This window comes from Gopherus evgoodei, chromosome 23 (genome assembly GCF_007399415.2).
Source record: "Gopherus evgoodei ecotype Sinaloan lineage chromosome 23, rGopEvg1_v1.p, whole genome shotgun sequence".
Lineage (NCBI taxonomy): Eukaryota > Metazoa > Chordata > Testudines > Testudinidae > Gopherus > Gopherus evgoodei.
In genome coordinates this window covers 2520734-2537814 of record NC_044344.1, presented here as the reverse complement: position 1 = coordinate 2537814, position 17081 = coordinate 2520734, and the positions used below count along the sequence as shown (strand labels likewise).

Here is a 17081-nt window from a genome sequence, read left to right as displayed (position 1 = left end):
GTTCTAGGATTTTTCATTTTATATTTATATAATGCCAAGACAGTGGAACCTCAGAGTGATGAACACCTCAGGAATGGAGGTTATTCGTAATTATGAAGTGTTTGTAACTTGGAACAAAACATTATGGCTGTTCTTCCAAAAACTTATGACTGACTTAATACAGCTTTGAAAGTTTACTATGCAGAAGAAAAATGTTGCTTTTAACCATCTTAATTTAAACTAAATAAGCATAGAAATAGGATCCTTACCTTGTCAAATCTTTTTTTTTTATTTTTTATTTTTTCCATAGTTTACATTTAACACTGCTGCCTGATTGTGTACTTTCAGTTCTAAATGAGGTGTGTAGTTGACTGCTCAGTTTGTAACTTTGAGGTTCTACTGTATTCATAGAGCCTGTGGATATTTCTAGTAAGATATTGGGGCTGATCCTACAAGGCTTCTATGTGTGGAACTTCCATTGAAATCATGAAATGTCATGCATGGAGGGCTTGGGGACTAGGCCTAGTGAAGTCAGTTGCAAATCTCCTATTGATTACAGAGCAATCCAGATTTCACCCTCTATATTTCACTAGAACTCAGAGAGGCAGTTAATGGGAAACCTATATAGGTAGTAAGCTCAAATGGCCTATATCATACCTTCAGTTTTAAAATAAAATCCTGAATTGATTTTAATAGAGAATTCTTCTTAAAAATCAATGGCATGATATTGCTCAATATTATTTCCATGTAAAACTGGTCTTAAGGAATATGTGCATGGATTCACAGGAGAAAACAGACTATTTTGGATGGGTTACTTTCTCAAATACATTTAAAAAATATTAGCTATTTCCTTTTAAAGGAAAATTTATTTGTTATTATTTGTAATAGTTTACATACTTAAGAGTTTGTATGCATTTACCTTTTGTCAGTTAAAAAAATGGTTTTAGATGTATACCACCCAGTATGATACTTTTATGTTGTGAGACAAGGATACATTATGACTTTTATATTGAAGAACTACAAAAATAAAATGTTCAGTTTTCATTAACTGAAAAGAGAAAACAGGTTCTTAGTTAGAAAAGTAATGTAAAGTATAAAGGTATAGTTCAGTTCTTAAATATTTGACGAAATTCTACAAAGCAAAGCAAGGTTTTTGGAAAAAACAAATGAGAAAATTAATAAAGAGTAAAAAATTTATAGGAGTTAGGTTTCTTGAAATATAACACCTTTACCCTGCTCTCTTTCATTTAAGAGAATCTGGCATTATTCATAGATTTATTAAACCATATACTTAGTTACATTTCATAGTTGTGACAAGATGAGGGAAAGCCATGTGGTCCATCTAGATCTGTCGTAACATTATTTATTTCCAGAGTCCATTATAAATGACCTTTGAGTTAGTTTGCTGCAGGTTAAGGTTTGATAGATGGAATACTGCAAGACCTCATTACCAGTCTGACTTCAATGTCAGGTAGGTTATTTTGTTTAGTCTGTAAACATCCGTCTTCTGTTGCTGCTAGGTGGAGATCAAAGCGCAAAGAAACAGACTTTTTCCTTAAATGAGGATTGTCCTTAAAGAAAGATCCTTCCCATTCTTTAATAACTTCATCCACTTTTTCTGTCCTGAAACAATAAATGAAATGTAAATGTGATCCTGAAGACACAGTAATACATATCTTCAAAGTATGCCTTTAAAATGTGATGAAAAATTACGTAATGGGATATAGAGATAATTTTAGTAAATGCAAAGATTTCAGAGTTCTTTTTTCACAGCTACATTCTCAAGAAATATGGACTAAAGAGTTAGACTTCATTATATATCTACTTATTGTAGAAAAATAGAAATGGATCAAAACCATGAGTCTAAACATCCCTGGGGTTTTAGTGGGAAGATTATTTGAAATCCAACCCCAGATCTGAGTTGTGCAGTTATTTCTGTATCTGTAATAGGCAGAACCAAGTCCCTGGATCTGAATGCATTCAAAATAAGGAGGGTTAGAAATCCAGATGCAGACTTCAGAACTTGAGCCTACTTTTAGTGTAAAGATAGAACTAAGTATATAGTAGCTGAGAACCTGATTCTAGAGCCTTCACTCACATGAGTAAACTTTACTTAAGCAAGTAGTCCCATTTAAGTCCATCAGACTGTTGGCATGAGTATGGATTACTTACATAAATAAGGATTTCAGGATCCGGCCCTAATGATTTCAATGAGTAATTGTAATTAAATGTTAGTGACACAGTTGGCCCAGTTTTCATTAAATATTAATGAAAAAAAAGAAGGTGCAAAAACAACAACAACAATGCTGTCCTATATTAGTAAAGCAAGTTAAGGTAAATAATACTTAATAATTGCTTTAACTAACAACAAGGAGACCTGGCAAATTAATCATTCATCCGTAGTTCGTAATGAAAGTAGGGAAGGGACCAATATGAAAAACACAAGAATATAATATGAAAAAATAGCGTACAAGGGTAGTAAAATACCTGGGTTTTTTTAGTAGTAAAATAGTATAGTTCACAGTTCTTAGGTCTTAATATGCTTTTAACATTGGCTAGATAAAATATAATTTTATTCTATTCTGTTTCATATTAAAAATGTAGAAAGTCAATTGGAGATGGTATGTCTTTATATAACATTTAAATATTCTACTGCAGATTTATGTAAGTGTTCCTCAACTGATAGCACATAAACAGTGAAATCTGGGCCCCACTGATGTAAATGGGAGTTTTGTCATTGACTTCAATGGCACCAGGATTTCACCAAAAGGGTGTGATTCTGAAAATAATCTATTTGGATTCCATATCATGGAAGTACATGGAAACCCTTAAAAACCACATTTTTAGCCTTGTGCAAGCAGAAGGTAGACTGCAATTTTGTTAATTTAAATAATAATTATTTAGCACTCTGCAGCATTTATTGAAGTATTGCAATACCTTATTTTTTATCATTAAGGTTACTAACTGACACAATATTGGAAGGGAATCAGATACTAGAATTATTCAGTATGTTTATTACAATCTATAGTGTCTCATAAAAACACACACAATCACAAAACTTAGATAATAAAAAATTGTGCAGTGCAGTACAGCTTGAAGAGTAGCCATTGCTATTCTGTGTGGTGTAATAGTTGCTTATAGAAATCAAAGCATTTATTGGGATGCTGCAAGTAACAATTCCAGCACGCAAGGGCAGGGTAAAAACTTCCTACATGCCCCACCCTGATCAGATCCAACAACATAATATCAAAACAAGACAATTTAGTAGTAAGAGAAAGATACAGCATCACTTATTCGTGCAAGTGCTGTCTTGATAATTACAACTTTCCCCCTGCTGGTTAAATAAGAATTTTAAAACAGTAACAAAAGTTTGATTATAGTAACTCCTAGGAATCCAGGTAGTTTGCCATCCACACAGATTTCCGTGTTCGTCTGCTCTCTTGAGTCTTCATTCATAGTTGGTTCTAGATTATAAGTGAGTGCAGGGTTCATGTCCTCCATGTTAGGCTTATCTGTTGTGGACAACACCTATTGAAGACTACAGTGTGTTGAGGTTCTGAAGACACCCTGACAATTCCTCTTCCATGACTGGTCTCCCATGGCTATAGGAACCTGCTGGAATTCTTCCAAATCCTTCTGTATCCCTTTGGGATGATTATTGAATATCCTAAGTGTTTGTCCTCCCCTTTCTTTCAATTAATCTGTGCACCAGTTCTTGATGCACTAAAAAGAGGTGAGCTCTTGCTTTTTGTAATAGCAAGAATAAATAGTTTATTTTCTTAATTATTGTGTAAAGTTCCCCCCAAAAGGTATAAATTTGGAATTTTTTCTAGGCTGCTTTTTCCAGTTGTGTAGCCGTGCCTTCTCTCCTTCCTGGATGGGTACATAATTCTCCTATTTCCTGGCATCTTATTCCTGGCATGCTTGCTTCCAGCTCATCTTTCCTCCATCTTCTGGAATGCTTTCCTCAGGTCAGATATAAGACTTGGCCTTGTCACCCACCAGTGGAGGTGCAAGGGGTCTTGCTGGTTCTTGCTGCCTGAACATCCACAAGGAAGCATGAATTTGCAAGAGTCGAAAAAAATTTCATAGGGAGAGTGAAGGAGAGTTGCATGCTGGCTGGTGTTATTTGCAGAGTCCTCGCTTACAGACAGCCCCCCAACCTGAAGTAAATACTCACCAGCAACTACACACCACACCACAGAAACACTAATCCAGGAACCAATCCCTGTAACAAACCTTGTTGTCTACTCTGTCCCCATATCTACTCTAGCGACACCATCAGAGGACTCAGCCACATCAGCCACACTGTCAGGGACTGATTCACCTGCACATCTACTAATGTGATATATGCCATCATGTGCCAGCAATGCCTCTCTGCCATGTACATTGTCCAAACCGGATAGTCTTTACGTAAAAGAATAAATGGTAACAAATTCTATAACATTCTATAAAAGATTTAAAAGTAGCCATACTTGAACAAAAAACCTTCATAAACAGACTTCAAAGAGAAACAGCAGAACTAAAATTCATTTGCAAATGTAACACCATTAATTTGGGCTTGAATAGGGACGGGAAGTGGCTGGCTCACTACAAAGGCAGCTTTCCCTCTCCTGGAATTGACACCTCCTGATCTACATCCACCCAGATTGAATTGTCACTGTCAACACTGGTTCTTTACTTGTGAGGTAACTCCCTTCTCTTCATGTGTCAGCATAATAATGCCTGCGTCTGTAACTTTCACTCCATGCATCTGAAGAATTGGGTTTTTTACCCACGAAAGCTTATGCCCAAATAAATTTGTTAGTCTTTAAGGTGCCACCGGACTCCTTGTTGTTTCTATTTCAATGTTACCTGATATGTCAGGGGGATCAGATGTGGAGGATGCATCATGGGAATGCTCTCTGGTTTAAGCACAGTTTGATGTTGCCCCAAATCATATCTCCCAAGCTCTTCAGTATTCTTGGAGAACACCCTAGCATATCGTAAGAGCAGTTCGGATTGTTTCCTTTTATTGCCTTCTACAGGTGCTTCTGTCAAGTCAGCCCCAGGCTGTACTACTGACTGGATTGCTCCACGGCTCTTGACCTCTGCCCTGTGAGAGGCTCTGAGATACTAGCTACATTGGACACTGTCCCCGTGGTTTGATTTTTCACTAGCGTCATTCCTGGCCAGTCCTCATTTGGGCCAGCTTGCAACACATTTCTGCCAAACAGCAATTCTAAATGGATGTTTGTACCTTTCAACACTCCAACAGGTTCACTGCAACAGTTCTTAAAGGTATTACTGAATGATGACCTGGCTGCACCACAACTTTATTCCAAACCACCACAGGAAGCCATTCATTTCTGTCACCTTCTGTAGTCACGATAGAGTCACCTCTAAGGCCCCAAAAGTTGCCCCTTAGGATCCACACTTCCTCCTACCCACATCAAACAGAGGTATCTGAATATTGTATGGGGCCAAATTTTATTAACACCCCAAGGGTTCTTATGATACTCTTGGATGAAATCCACTCCCAATACTACAGCACTAGAAATATTGGTCACTTCAACAAAAGCCCATTTAGTGTGCAAAAACCCTGAGTTCAGTAGGAGCTGGATTTATCCCATTATGTGCAGTGGTTGATGATCAATACTTATCATTTTAACTCCTATATAAATTTTTTTTCCTTTCAGCACTGCGTGTTCTCCATAAACCAGACATAATTCAGGTCATGAATCCAACAGCATTGTGGTTTTCCAGCTGTTGATGTCTCTAGACACATAGTAACAGTTCTCTGGCCAGCTCTTCAAATGGCCCATGCTAATAGTTATCGAGGGTGACCCTACTCTCAACAATTTTTAGCTTCTCTGGTATGGGTTCCTGTGCTTGGGCAATTTGACTCCAGTAGCCTTTTCCTCCACTTTGCCTGCAAATGTCATCTGGTCTGCTGTCTCATGTAACCCATGAGACACCTGAGAATAGCTAGTATCAGAGGGGTAGCTGTGTTAGTCTGGATCTGTAAAAGCAGCAAAGAGTCCTGTGGCACCTTATAGACTAACAGATGTTTTGGAGCATGAGCTTTTGTGGGTGAATACCCACTTCGTCAGATGCATCCGACAAAGTGGGTATTCACCCACGAAAGCTCATGCTCCAAAATGTCTGTTAGTCTATAAGGTGCCACAGGACTCTGCTGAGAATAGCTTGCACCATGCCTCCTCCAGCATTTTAGCCATCCCACTAGCAATTATTTAATGAAGTGCTGCATCTGGCACAAAGAAGTCACTACGAGTCTGGGTATTAACAGCTGATACTTTTAAGGAAACCCAATTTCTGCTTCCACATTTGTAACTCTATATATAATCTGGTCCATAGCATTATCTAGTATGTTATCTTCCTTCCCCAGCAATTTATGAAGTTCCCCTATTTAACTGTTTATAAACTGTCTTTTCACACAGGATTCTCTCATGACTTGCCACTGGGCATAGGCTCCTGTCATAAACAGATAGCTAAGGGTTAATGTCTCTTTCACCTGAAGCACCTGACCAGAGGACCAATCAGGAAACCGGATTTTTTCAACTTTGGGTGGAGGGAATTTTGTGTCTGAGGTCTTTGTTTTTTGTCTGCCTGCTTTCTCTGAGCTTTGGAGAAGTAGTTTCTGCTTTCTAATCTTCTGTTTCTAAGTGTAAGGACAAAGAGATCAGACAGTAAGTTATATGGTTTCTTTTCTTTGGTATTTGCATGAATATAAGTGCTGGAGTGCTTTGATTTGTATTCTTTTTGAATAAGGCTGTTTATTCAATATTCTTTTAAGCAATTAACCCTGTATTTTGTCACCTTAATACAGAGAGACCATTTGTATGTATTTTTCTTTCTTCTTTATATAAAGCTTTCTTTTAAGACCTGTTGGAGTTTTCTTTTCTGGGAAATTTCAGGGAAATTGAGTCTGTACTCACCAGGGAATTGGTGGGAGGAAGAAATCAGGGGGAGATCTGTGTGTGTTGGATTTGCTAGCCTGATTTTGCATTCCCTCTGGGTGAAGAGGAAAGTGCTTTTGTTTCCAGGACTGGGAACGGAGAGGGGGAGTCACTCTGTTTGGATTCACAGAGCTTGTGTCTGTGTATCTCTCCAGGAGCACCTGGAGGGGGGAAAGGAAAAAGGATTATTTCCCTTTGTTGTGAGACAAAAGGGATTTGGGTCTTGGGGTCCCCAGGGAAGGTTTTTCAGGGGGACCAGAGTGCCCCAAAACACTCTAATTTTGTGGGTGGTGGCAGCAAGTACCAGGTCCAAGCTGGTAACTAAGCTTGGAGGTTTTCATGCTAACCCCCATAATTTGGACGCTAAGGTCCAAATCTGGGACTAAAGTTATGACAGCTCCTCTCTGCATTGCCTGTTCCAGATTTGGCGCAGCACATTCTGCTTCACTCAAGTCATGTTCTGGACAGGGTGGTGCAGGGAAAGCCCTATTGAACAATCTTCTTGATCCCCACAAATAACTATGCTGAAGTTCCACCATCCTGACGCTTCCTGGCTTGTCATTCCTTCCGGTACTTCAAAAGAGCTAACCCCTGCACCCCCCCCAACACAGTGTATAAATGTTTATGTAACTTTTTGTAAGATCTATGATTTGCACTAGGAAGGTGCTAGCAAAAGGCTTTGGCATCACCATCCAGAAACACTTCTAAGTACTGTACTACTTTTTCATCAATCCACTCATTTACAGAGAGCAATAGCTCAAAGTCTGTAAAATACTCACAGATTCCAGTCTCACCTGCATGACCAATACATTTATTCTCAGGCCAAAGTACTCTTGCCATCTTGAAGCTACTGCCACCAGTTGTAATACTTGCTTATAGAAATGAAAGGATCTATTGGGAAACTGCAGGCAACAACTCCAGTACACACAGGCAGAATTAAAAACTTCCCCTCCCCTTTCTCCTCCCTTGTTCAGATCCAAGAGCATGCTATCAAAACAAGGCAACAACTTAGCACTAAAATAATGATACAGCACCACTTATTAGTGGAGATGCTGTCTACACTGATCTTATAGTTGCATCCTTGCTAACTGGAAATGGTATACAAGAAGGATGCTACCAGGAATACAGAGTATGGATCAGAGAGTTTTAATTTAAATGTATAGAACACACATATATAATTATTATTTTGCTAAATTTATGTTTGTCTTACTGTATACTGCCATGAGCTTCAGCACTTTCCTTCACAATGCTTCCATTTAAGATTGCTTGCTTTGTCAGTTTTTCCACCTTTTCATCTTCATGCTTCTTTACGGCACCAGCTGTAAAGGAAAATGCAAATATACTAGATATTTCTTCTGAGCCTCCTAGGGAACCTTCACTCCTTGTACAACCATCAGGAAAAGATCTCTTTATAATGTTCCAGAGACTAGTAGGAGGCAATCCTAGCGAGTATGCCAGCTTGTGGACCATCTTCTTAAGGGACTATAGTCTGTCACTTAGTTCAGTTACCAGATACACCCCCTATCTGGAATATATGTTGTGGTCAGCAGTATGTGCTAGCTTTGGGCCCACACTACCCCCTTTCAGAAGAAAATATGTTTCTCTGCATGCCCTCCTAACTCACCCAGCTGAATTCAGCCCTGGCAAACAAAATTCCAGTGGAGGATGATACACCAGGCGATGTCTCTGGCCATCTTCTCTATTCTGGCCTGAGCAGAATTTAGCTCTGAATTGTTTATTTTGGCATTATCTGTGACTAAATTAAGCATTTAATTGCTTTTTAAAGATACTGTGGACTGGAATATGTGACAATAGATCTGAGATAAGAAATCAGAAATAGTTCTTTCCTAGCTGTGCATTAATTAAATACACAATCAGCTATGCATCTGAAAAAGTGGATTTTTTACTCATGAAAGCTTATGCCCAAATAAATCTGATAATCTTTAAGGTGCCACTGGACTCCTTGTAGAATCAGCTATGTTTTTCAATAATTTACTGTAAGAAATCTGATGCACAGCATACATCAATATACTTTAACTCAGTAAAGTTTTAACTCCTGGAGTTTGGGGTACAAATTTTACTCTCCTTTGGCTTTATCCATGGGAAGGAAACATGTGGTCCATCATAACACTAATAGCCTTTTGTAGTTCCTGTTTAGGAAATTCAGCTAGGCAACATTAAGAACTGAGAAACTATTGTGGTTTTATTTTAGGAATGTTCCCTTGTCTTAAAAACTCACTTGAAGGTGGGATAGAAGCTGTCTTGCTGGTGGTAGGTTTTCTGTCATCTTTTCTATCATGTGTAGAACAATGAAACCTGAAAAAATGAAAATATTACAAAAATGTAATAATATTGTTATTTTAATCAAAAACTTGAATGACGAGCAAGTGAGGGGAAAATATGTAGAAATGATGACAATGGGATTCATATATAGATTTATTGTAGTCACACCTTATTTTGATTGTAGGACTAAAAAATGTTGAAAATGTGTATTTGTATTCCATCTTTCTTTCCTGAAAGGTTTCATTAATTTTGAATTCTGCCAGAAAGACCTTTCCTTAATATTTTTCTTTTATTTTATTCATAATGAGCTATGTATATTTTTACATAATTATAAAATAGTAATATATTGAAAAAATGCCAAATAAGTTCCCTCACTTGGGGCTCTAATGTGCAAACATTTTTGCCTGTGAGGTTCTGGGAGTGAAACCCTCTAGCTTCTTCTGCATGGGCCTGAGGATTCAAAATTCCCACCCACCCAAAAGTATTCCTAAGAAACACTTTCACTTGCAAAAATAGTAGAGCTTCATGTCACCTATTGAGGTTATCCTTATTTAAGGGAGGATGGGACCCTTAGTCTTTAACATGTGAACCCTACCAATATTTTGATATTTAATAGAATTTTGTTAACAGATACTCAGATGTGCAAAACCCAAATCCATGCCTTTGATTTGCACTATACCTGAGATTTTCCAGATGAAATTTATCTAATTTATCTTCAGGGAATTCACATATTCAAAGCATGGGAAGGCATAAAGGTGACAATGCTAATGTATGAGCAGTACAGTGTCTAAACTGTTTAAACTAGTAGCTTTGGAATTATAATTATTTAACTTTTCTCTCTTTAAAACTTTAAAGCGAAATCTGTGTCGAATTATTACAGCAGAATTTGTTTTATGGGTTTTGATCAATATATTTTAACTCCAATTTGATGCTGGTGTAACTCAATTGAAATAAACATGGTGTAACACTGTGGTGAATCAGGCCCATTATGTATAATTAGGTTAAAACTATTCTGAAGCAAACATCAGGTTTACACGTACACACACACACTGTACTATCGTTTTTCCTTTTCAATGAGGGTTGGTGAGTCCTAAATATTTCCTACTGTGGGGGCCAAACTGCCTTTAAATATTGGTTAAATAATTAACTTTACTTTAAAAAACAAAACCCATAATTTTTCTAAACAAAAACATGGAAAATCAGAAAAAATAAGCGCTGCCTTTGTAAGATAAGATATTTTAATGGCATGGAAATTGTTCATACAATCATTTAACATATTAATTTTAGATTTTAAATATGCCTGTATAGAACTTTGCACAAGTTAAAATGAAAAATCCTTTCATGACGGATTTACTGCTGTATTTAATGGCGGCATTCATGTGATTGCAACTCTGAAAAGTACTGCAAACAGAAGTTCTAAAAGATAATATAAAAGCAAATACACTTTCTCCAGTCTGTAAAATACCTGTTTTCCTCTTTCTCCAGCAAACTGCGATAGGTTGCTATCTCCTGCTCCAGCCTCATCTTAGTGTTCAGTAGTATTTCATGCTCTTGAAGCTGTTTCTCAATATCTCTCCTCATTTGCTCTAGCTCCTTCTCTAAACCTTCAATCTCAGCTTGTAAATTCTGCAGTTGCATCTGGTACTGCTGCTCTGTGGCATGCAGACAACTTTCCAAACCTCTTTCCTGGCAAATAAATCCAATATTAAGGTTCAGAAAACATATTTTTAAATTTACTTTTCAGTTTATTTGCTAAATAACCTTTAGGAACTGGAATAATAATCCACCTTTATAACACCTTTGATAAGAAACTTAAACTGGTGGCTTTTTGCATTTAATTTTCAGTAAGATCTGTAATCATATAAAAATCAATTACAAGCTCACACAGAAAAATTGTAGCCTTCTACTATATGATGAAATCAGTCAGTTTTTATGAGTAATTTCACCCAGCTGTCCAGAATTATGTGTTTTGAATAGTCACAGGAATTCACAGTGTTGCAAAGTCATCATCATCAAGTTACAAACTCTGTCTGCAATAGGGAAATTGACTAATATCTGAGATCTGTTGTCAGTAGTGGATCTCCCTGAAATCGTGTTAAAAATAGTGTAATTCCTAGGCTTTGTCATCAGAAGTGAATTTTAGGAAAAATTCCCATCAGTGCTACCACCGCTTTATCTACAGCAGTGCGAGGGCTGGTGTACATGAGTCTGTTTTGATGTGACACTGGAAGCTGGCAGAAACTAACCTACACTAGATCTCCTACCAGAGCGGATGAACTGGTGATAGCAGTGGGAGAAGGATTGTTTTCTGAAGTTCCCTAATGTAGTCAGTCAGAGCAGTAGGATAGATGGACAGAATTGTTTTCAGCACCATTATAGACCTAAAACTGTGATTCAACAAAACATTTATGTACATGCTTAACTTAAAGTATATGATTGTTTTGCTGACTCAGAGCCCTAGTTTCAAAGAATTAAAATAAACATGATTTGAATGAATCAGTCAGGCAGGATATTTATTAGCAAATTGATATGGGGATACTGTGGAAGAATTCTTGAAATCCGCGGGTACTGATTGGCAGGAGTAAAAAAGTAAACATAATAACAGTATATGCAGAATTATAGATTCTGAATCAAAATATGTCATATTCTTAAGCATTGATAATGCACTGGGAGATTTTCTGGCAATTGATGACCAAGAGGAAGAGATAAAGGCCCAAGGCAAAGCCACTATGCATTTCTGTTCTTGCTGTGTTTCCATCATCTGTTGGATGTCATTGTTGTGTATATTGAACTATGGAATATTGCATGTCAGAAGAAGAAATGGGTTCTTTTTTTCAGGAAGTTGATAATATCAATTTTTGACCATGCTTACCACAGCCTGGAGAGATTCAATTTCAATTTGCATATGATGCCATTGTCGCCTGGCTTCAGTGAGCTCTGCTCTGGCTGCCTTTAAAGCTTCTTCATCTTTGTCCATTCTTTCACTTGTAGCTTCTTCTAGCTACAGAAAATATAAACAAGGTAACAGTATTACAAATAAAAAATATTTTAAAAGAATGAACATAAAATACATTTAGTTTTGAAAAAAACCTTATCTACTTCTCTTAAAACAGGTTTTTTAGGTTAATTTTTTTGTGTGGCAACTGAATATATTTGTTCAAGGTTGTAATGAAAAGCTAAACTGTCATTATCAGAATATTGTAAACGCTGAGGAACCTCTTGTATTGCAACCTCTACCAGATAATATTTTGCTGCATCTTTAGTAACTGCTGCACCTCTACGAAAGAGGCTTAAGAAAACAGATTACTTTTTGTCTCTATTATCTTAACATAAATATTCACAGAAACAGACACAACTTGGACATATTCTGTACAAAATCTCAGTTGATTAACAGTATCGGGGCCAGATACATTGGCATGGATTGAACAATCATATAGTAGAGAAAAAATGAAGAACTCAATAATTTTGAGATTTGTATTATCTTAGGTGCAAAAAAATATAGGATGGGGATGGTCAGGCTAACCTATTAGAGCAGTGGTCTTCAAACTTTTTTGATCGCGCACCTCTAGCAGTAAAAAAATTTTTGAGCACGCCCCCCCTGCCGTGCCGGCTCTACCATTTTTGCCAAAGCAAAAACAAAAAAAAGCACTCCCAAGGATCCTCTTGCACACCCCACTTTGGAGACCACTGTATTAGAGAACCTAAACGAGATGTTTAGACCACTCTTCTCCTGCACTTTAGAACACTCTTGAACCAATATTGGCTTACCAACTGTATCATGGCCAAATCCAGCCCTGTACTAAATAGGCCTAGCTTCTCTGAAGTCAGTGAAGTTGCAATTCTTATTTCAGGTCTTATTCCACTATTAGATATGTTACATAAATTAGATTGCGAAGCAGCTTGACAGTAGCTGTAATTATGGGGTATATTACATGACTTTAAAATGGTCATTTCAGGTCAGTTTCTTCCATGCACTCTAGTAGGAATAATGCTCAGTACTTACGTAGTGTTTGTTATGATAATGATAATTAGGGTTCCTTTCACATTTCTGTGGTGACATCACAAACACCTGAAGCAGAACATTTTCCTTCGCGTACTTTACTGTTTTACCATAGGTTCGCGAACTTTACTGTTTTACCATCAGCTTTTACTGAGGAGAAAAATTCTTGAATTCAGGTCTTGGCAGGAGAGTAAAAGAAGAACTAATATTTTGTCTTTAAAATGTTAATGTGTTTTTAATGTTATCAATCCACCATTACAATAACAAAAGCCATGTATTTCACACTTCACGCTGAACTCTGTTCTCTACCTGCCGTTTTGTGTGTAAGTACTGCAACACGTGAGGCCAGATTTCTCAGTAAGCTTTGGCTGCTTTGCGCTGCCCCGATGCAAAGAAAATGTAAAGTTGGCTTAATAAGACAGTTTAACTGTGTTTATGGCTGCTTTCCGTCTTCAGAGTGGCGCAAAGCAGTAAGAGTGTACTGGGGAATCAGGCCTATGATGAGTAAATCTCTCAGTATTCAGAATTTCTGCAATATTAAAGTACAACAGGGTGATACAAGACCCAAATTTCAGTGTGGATTTCTTGGCATTTGATGATTGTAGCCGATTTGTCACATTATTGTAACGTTCTGAAGAGATGTGTTGTATGTGAATTTATAGTAGGGTATTTATGACCTTTAAAAATATGACACAGAGAACAAGTAATATAAACATTGCAGACAAGTATGGCATAGTTTTATGAAAACAATAGAAAATCTGTCCCGAGAAGGTAAAGTTTTTCATAACATATGTGCTCAAAATTGTAAATCCTCTTTATAAATGGCTTCTTTACGTCATCTCTACATGATATTCAAGACGTTTTCCTCCTGAAGGATAACTCTAAATGAGGCTAGAGGGTACCATGTTATTGTATATGTCATAGTGTTTTTTTAGTCACAACAATATAACTGTCTTGTATGTACAGACAAACATCCAGATTCATTACAGAGCATTCCTTTAGAGGGAGTTTCATAACCTAAGCATAACATTTTTTTAGCTTCTAGGTCTAGTCATACTGCAGTAAATTCTATATCCCTTATCCAGTAATATGCTGCATTGAAATGGAAATACGGTACCTCAAAGAGGTTGAGGCTGAATTTGGTAGACATAGATTGTCTTCTTATTCTCATTACCTGGGTTCTTGTTGAGAGGACGGTCTCTATCTGATTTCTGGTGATGAGCATTTCGTAGTTTGCCCTGATCTCATTGAGGAGCTGGGACAGTTCCATTCTGCTCCCATCCTCCACCTTGACTAACGGAACCTTATTGGTAGGATGAGCCAGCTGCTGCAGAGCCTACACTGCCTGCAGTGAAAGCAGAGAGAGGGAGAGAAAATACAGCACAATTTTAAAGATGCAGAGCTCCTTTTTGTAGGAGCATTGAAAAATCATCTGCTTTTAATCGGTTTTGAAGATCATGTTTAAAGATACAAATATCTCTCAATTCTGCAGTGATAAAAAAGGTAAGATCCAGGTAATGTGATGAAATGAACACAAGTAGTGTCTTCATGTGTTTATTACATTGTAAAGCCAGACACTTACCCAAGAAACTAGAGTCTGAAAGATATAATATTGATAATAAGGGCAAAATTATAGCTGTCCAGTATGAATTTGAAAGACCAGAGAGGAGGCACAGTACACTTTCCTGGCAGTACACTCTTGCATGTGCCAATCATAATTTGGTTGGCTGTACTCCTGGAATGCAAAGGAGGGAGGGAAGCCAGCATTAACAACAGTCAGAAAGTTTAGTGTTCTACTGGGTGACTGGGCAACGAAATGGCAGATGAAATTCAATTCTGATAAATGCAAAGTAATGCACATTGGAAAACATAATCCCAAGTAGACATACAAAATTATGTGGCCTAAATTACCTGTTACTACTCAAGAGAGAGATCTTTGAGTCATTGTGGATAGTTCTCTGAAACCATCCGCTCAATATGCAGTGGCAGTCAAAAAAGCGAACAGAATGTTAGGAACTGTTAGAAAAGGGATGGGTAATAAGATAGTAAATATCAGAATGCTGTTATATAAATCCATGGTACACCCACATGGCACTGCTGCTCCTCTGCCCCACGCACTCCTAGGTGGCTGTGAGGGGGGGAGCAAGGAGTGATGTCAGGGCTCCCTGCATCCAGGTCATTTTCCCTGCCTGGGCTGCGTACGGGAGGCAGGAGAGCACAGCTCCTGATGCTCACTTCACAACACAATCAAGGTGGGGAAAGTAACCTGGATGCAGGGAGCCCTGGTGCGTGTGTTGGGGGGACTGTGTGAGAGAGACGTGTGTTTGTGAGACAGAAAGAGAGAATATGTGTTGTATTGAGAGGAGTGTCTGTGTGTGTGCCTGAGTGATTATTGAGCGTGGTCTTTTCAAGAAAGCACTCAGGATCAGGCACCTGAAGGCTTGTTGAGACACAAGCAGCTGCTGCCAGACCCAGAGAGGCAGCAAGATACACAGATTCTCCCTGTCCCATCACCCCAGCTCAGTAGAGACCCGGTACATGGGGGTTGGGGTGGGGGGGAACTGATGTCGAGGTGTCTGCACAGCAGACAAGGGGATGCTCCCAGTCTGGAGTGGCTAGGGGTTCCGGGGAGGAAGTGTGTGTGTGTGGGGGGGGGTGGGACAGGAGCAGCGGCATCTGCATACAGCACTGGAGCAGGGGGGAGAAGGGGCATCCCCTGCTCCAGAGAAGTCACCTAGCTTGACTTTTCGTCCAACTGACCCCTGCAGCTTGGCTTCCCTTCCCCGCCATGCTGCTGCTCCACCTGCCTGCCTGCTGCTTCCACCAGCCCAGCTGGTTCTTGGCAGGTCAGGTAGGAATCTGGCAAACCCAGCGACATGCAGGAGGCGCTGGAGGGAGTGAGGACAGGAGTTGATCAGTGGGGTCCTCAGACCCCAGTTTAAGAAACACTGACTTAGATCATTCTTTTGTAGAGATTTCTTGAAGATTGTTATATTGTAGAGATTTCTTTACTATCTTTTCAAATAAGAATATAAGAATGGCCATACTAAGTCAAACCAATGGTCCATCTAGCCCAGTGTCCTGTCTTCCAAAAGTGACTGGTGCCAGATGTTTCAGAGGCAATGAACAGAATAGCAATTATTGAATGATCCATCCCCTGTTGTCCAGTCCCAGCTTCTGGCAGTTGGAGGCATATGGAACCCTAGAGCATGGGGTTGCATCCTAGACCATCTTGCTGATAGCCATTGATGGACCTATCTTCCACAAATTTATCTAATTCTTTTTTGAACCCAGTTATACTTTAGGCCTTCACAACGTCCCTTGACAACTAGTTCCACAGGTTGATTGTGCATTCTGTGAAAGAAGTACTTCCTTTTGTTTGTTCTAAAATTTCTGCCTATTAATTTCATTGGTTGACCTCTGGTTCTTGTTATGAGAACCTTCTCCACACCATTTATGACTTTATAGACCTCTGTCATATCCCCCTTAGTCGTCTCTTTTCTGAGCTGAACAGTCCCAATCTTTTAACTTCTCCTCATACAGAAGTTATTCCATACCCCTAATAATTTTTGTTGCCTTTCTCTGTACTTTTTCTAATTCTAATACATCTTTTTTGAGATGGGGTGATCAGAACTGCAAGCAGTGTTCAAGGTATGGGCGTAACAGATTTATATAATGACATTATATTATTTTCTGTCTTATTATCTATCCCTTTCCTAATGCTGTTAGCTCTTTAAACTGTTGCTGCACATTGAGAGGATGTTTTCACAGAATTATTCACAATGACTCCAAGATCTTTTTCTTGAGTGGTAACAGCTACTTTACACCCTATCATTTTATATGTATGGTTGGGATTATGT

The 17081-nt window shown here is 38.4% G+C and overlaps 1 protein-coding gene across 4 annotated transcripts; it reads right to left on the bottom strand.

Annotated features, from left to right (window-relative positions):
* Positions 1 to 312: 312 nt before the first annotated feature.
* KRT222 (keratin 222) lies at positions 313 to 14571 on the bottom strand. 4 transcript variants are annotated; one of them, XM_030540901.1, is made up of 7 exons: positions 14396 to 14481; positions 13225 to 13371; positions 12094 to 12222; positions 10687 to 10907; positions 9178 to 9254; positions 8149 to 8257; positions 313 to 1602 (listed from the first exon to the last, which is right to left on the bottom strand). In XM_030540901.1, the coding sequence occupies exons 2-7, from the start codon at positions 13279 to 13281 to the stop codon at positions 1392 to 1394; spliced, it is 804 nt and encodes a 267-aa protein (XP_030396761.1). In that variant the 5' UTR covers positions 13282 to 13371; positions 14396 to 14481; the 3' UTR covers positions 313 to 1391. The 4 variants fall into 4 exon arrangements, with proteins under 4 accessions (XP_030396761.1, XP_030396762.1, XP_030396758.1 ...); XM_030540902.1 differs by having other exon boundaries at positions 14339 to 14426; XM_030540898.1 differs by lacking the exon at positions 13225 to 13371 and having other exon boundaries at positions 14396 to 14571.
* Positions 14572 to 17081: the final 2510 nt, after the last annotated feature.

Excerpts from the sequence above, each read along its gene's own strand:
- KRT222 (XM_030540899.1), bottom strand. The coding sequence starts at position 14,491 with ATGGAACTGTCCCAGCTCCTCAATGAGATCAGGGCAAACTACGAAATG. Across the intron at positions 10,908-12,093 it reads TTGAATCTCTCCAGGCTGTG|GAAAGAGGTTTGGAAAGTTG; the intron begins GTAAGCATGGTC and ends TTTATTTGCCAG. Across the intron at positions 9,255-10,686 it reads CTGGAGAAAGAGGAAAACAG|GTTTCATTGTTCTACACATG; the intron begins GTATTTTACAGA and ends TCATTTTTTCAG.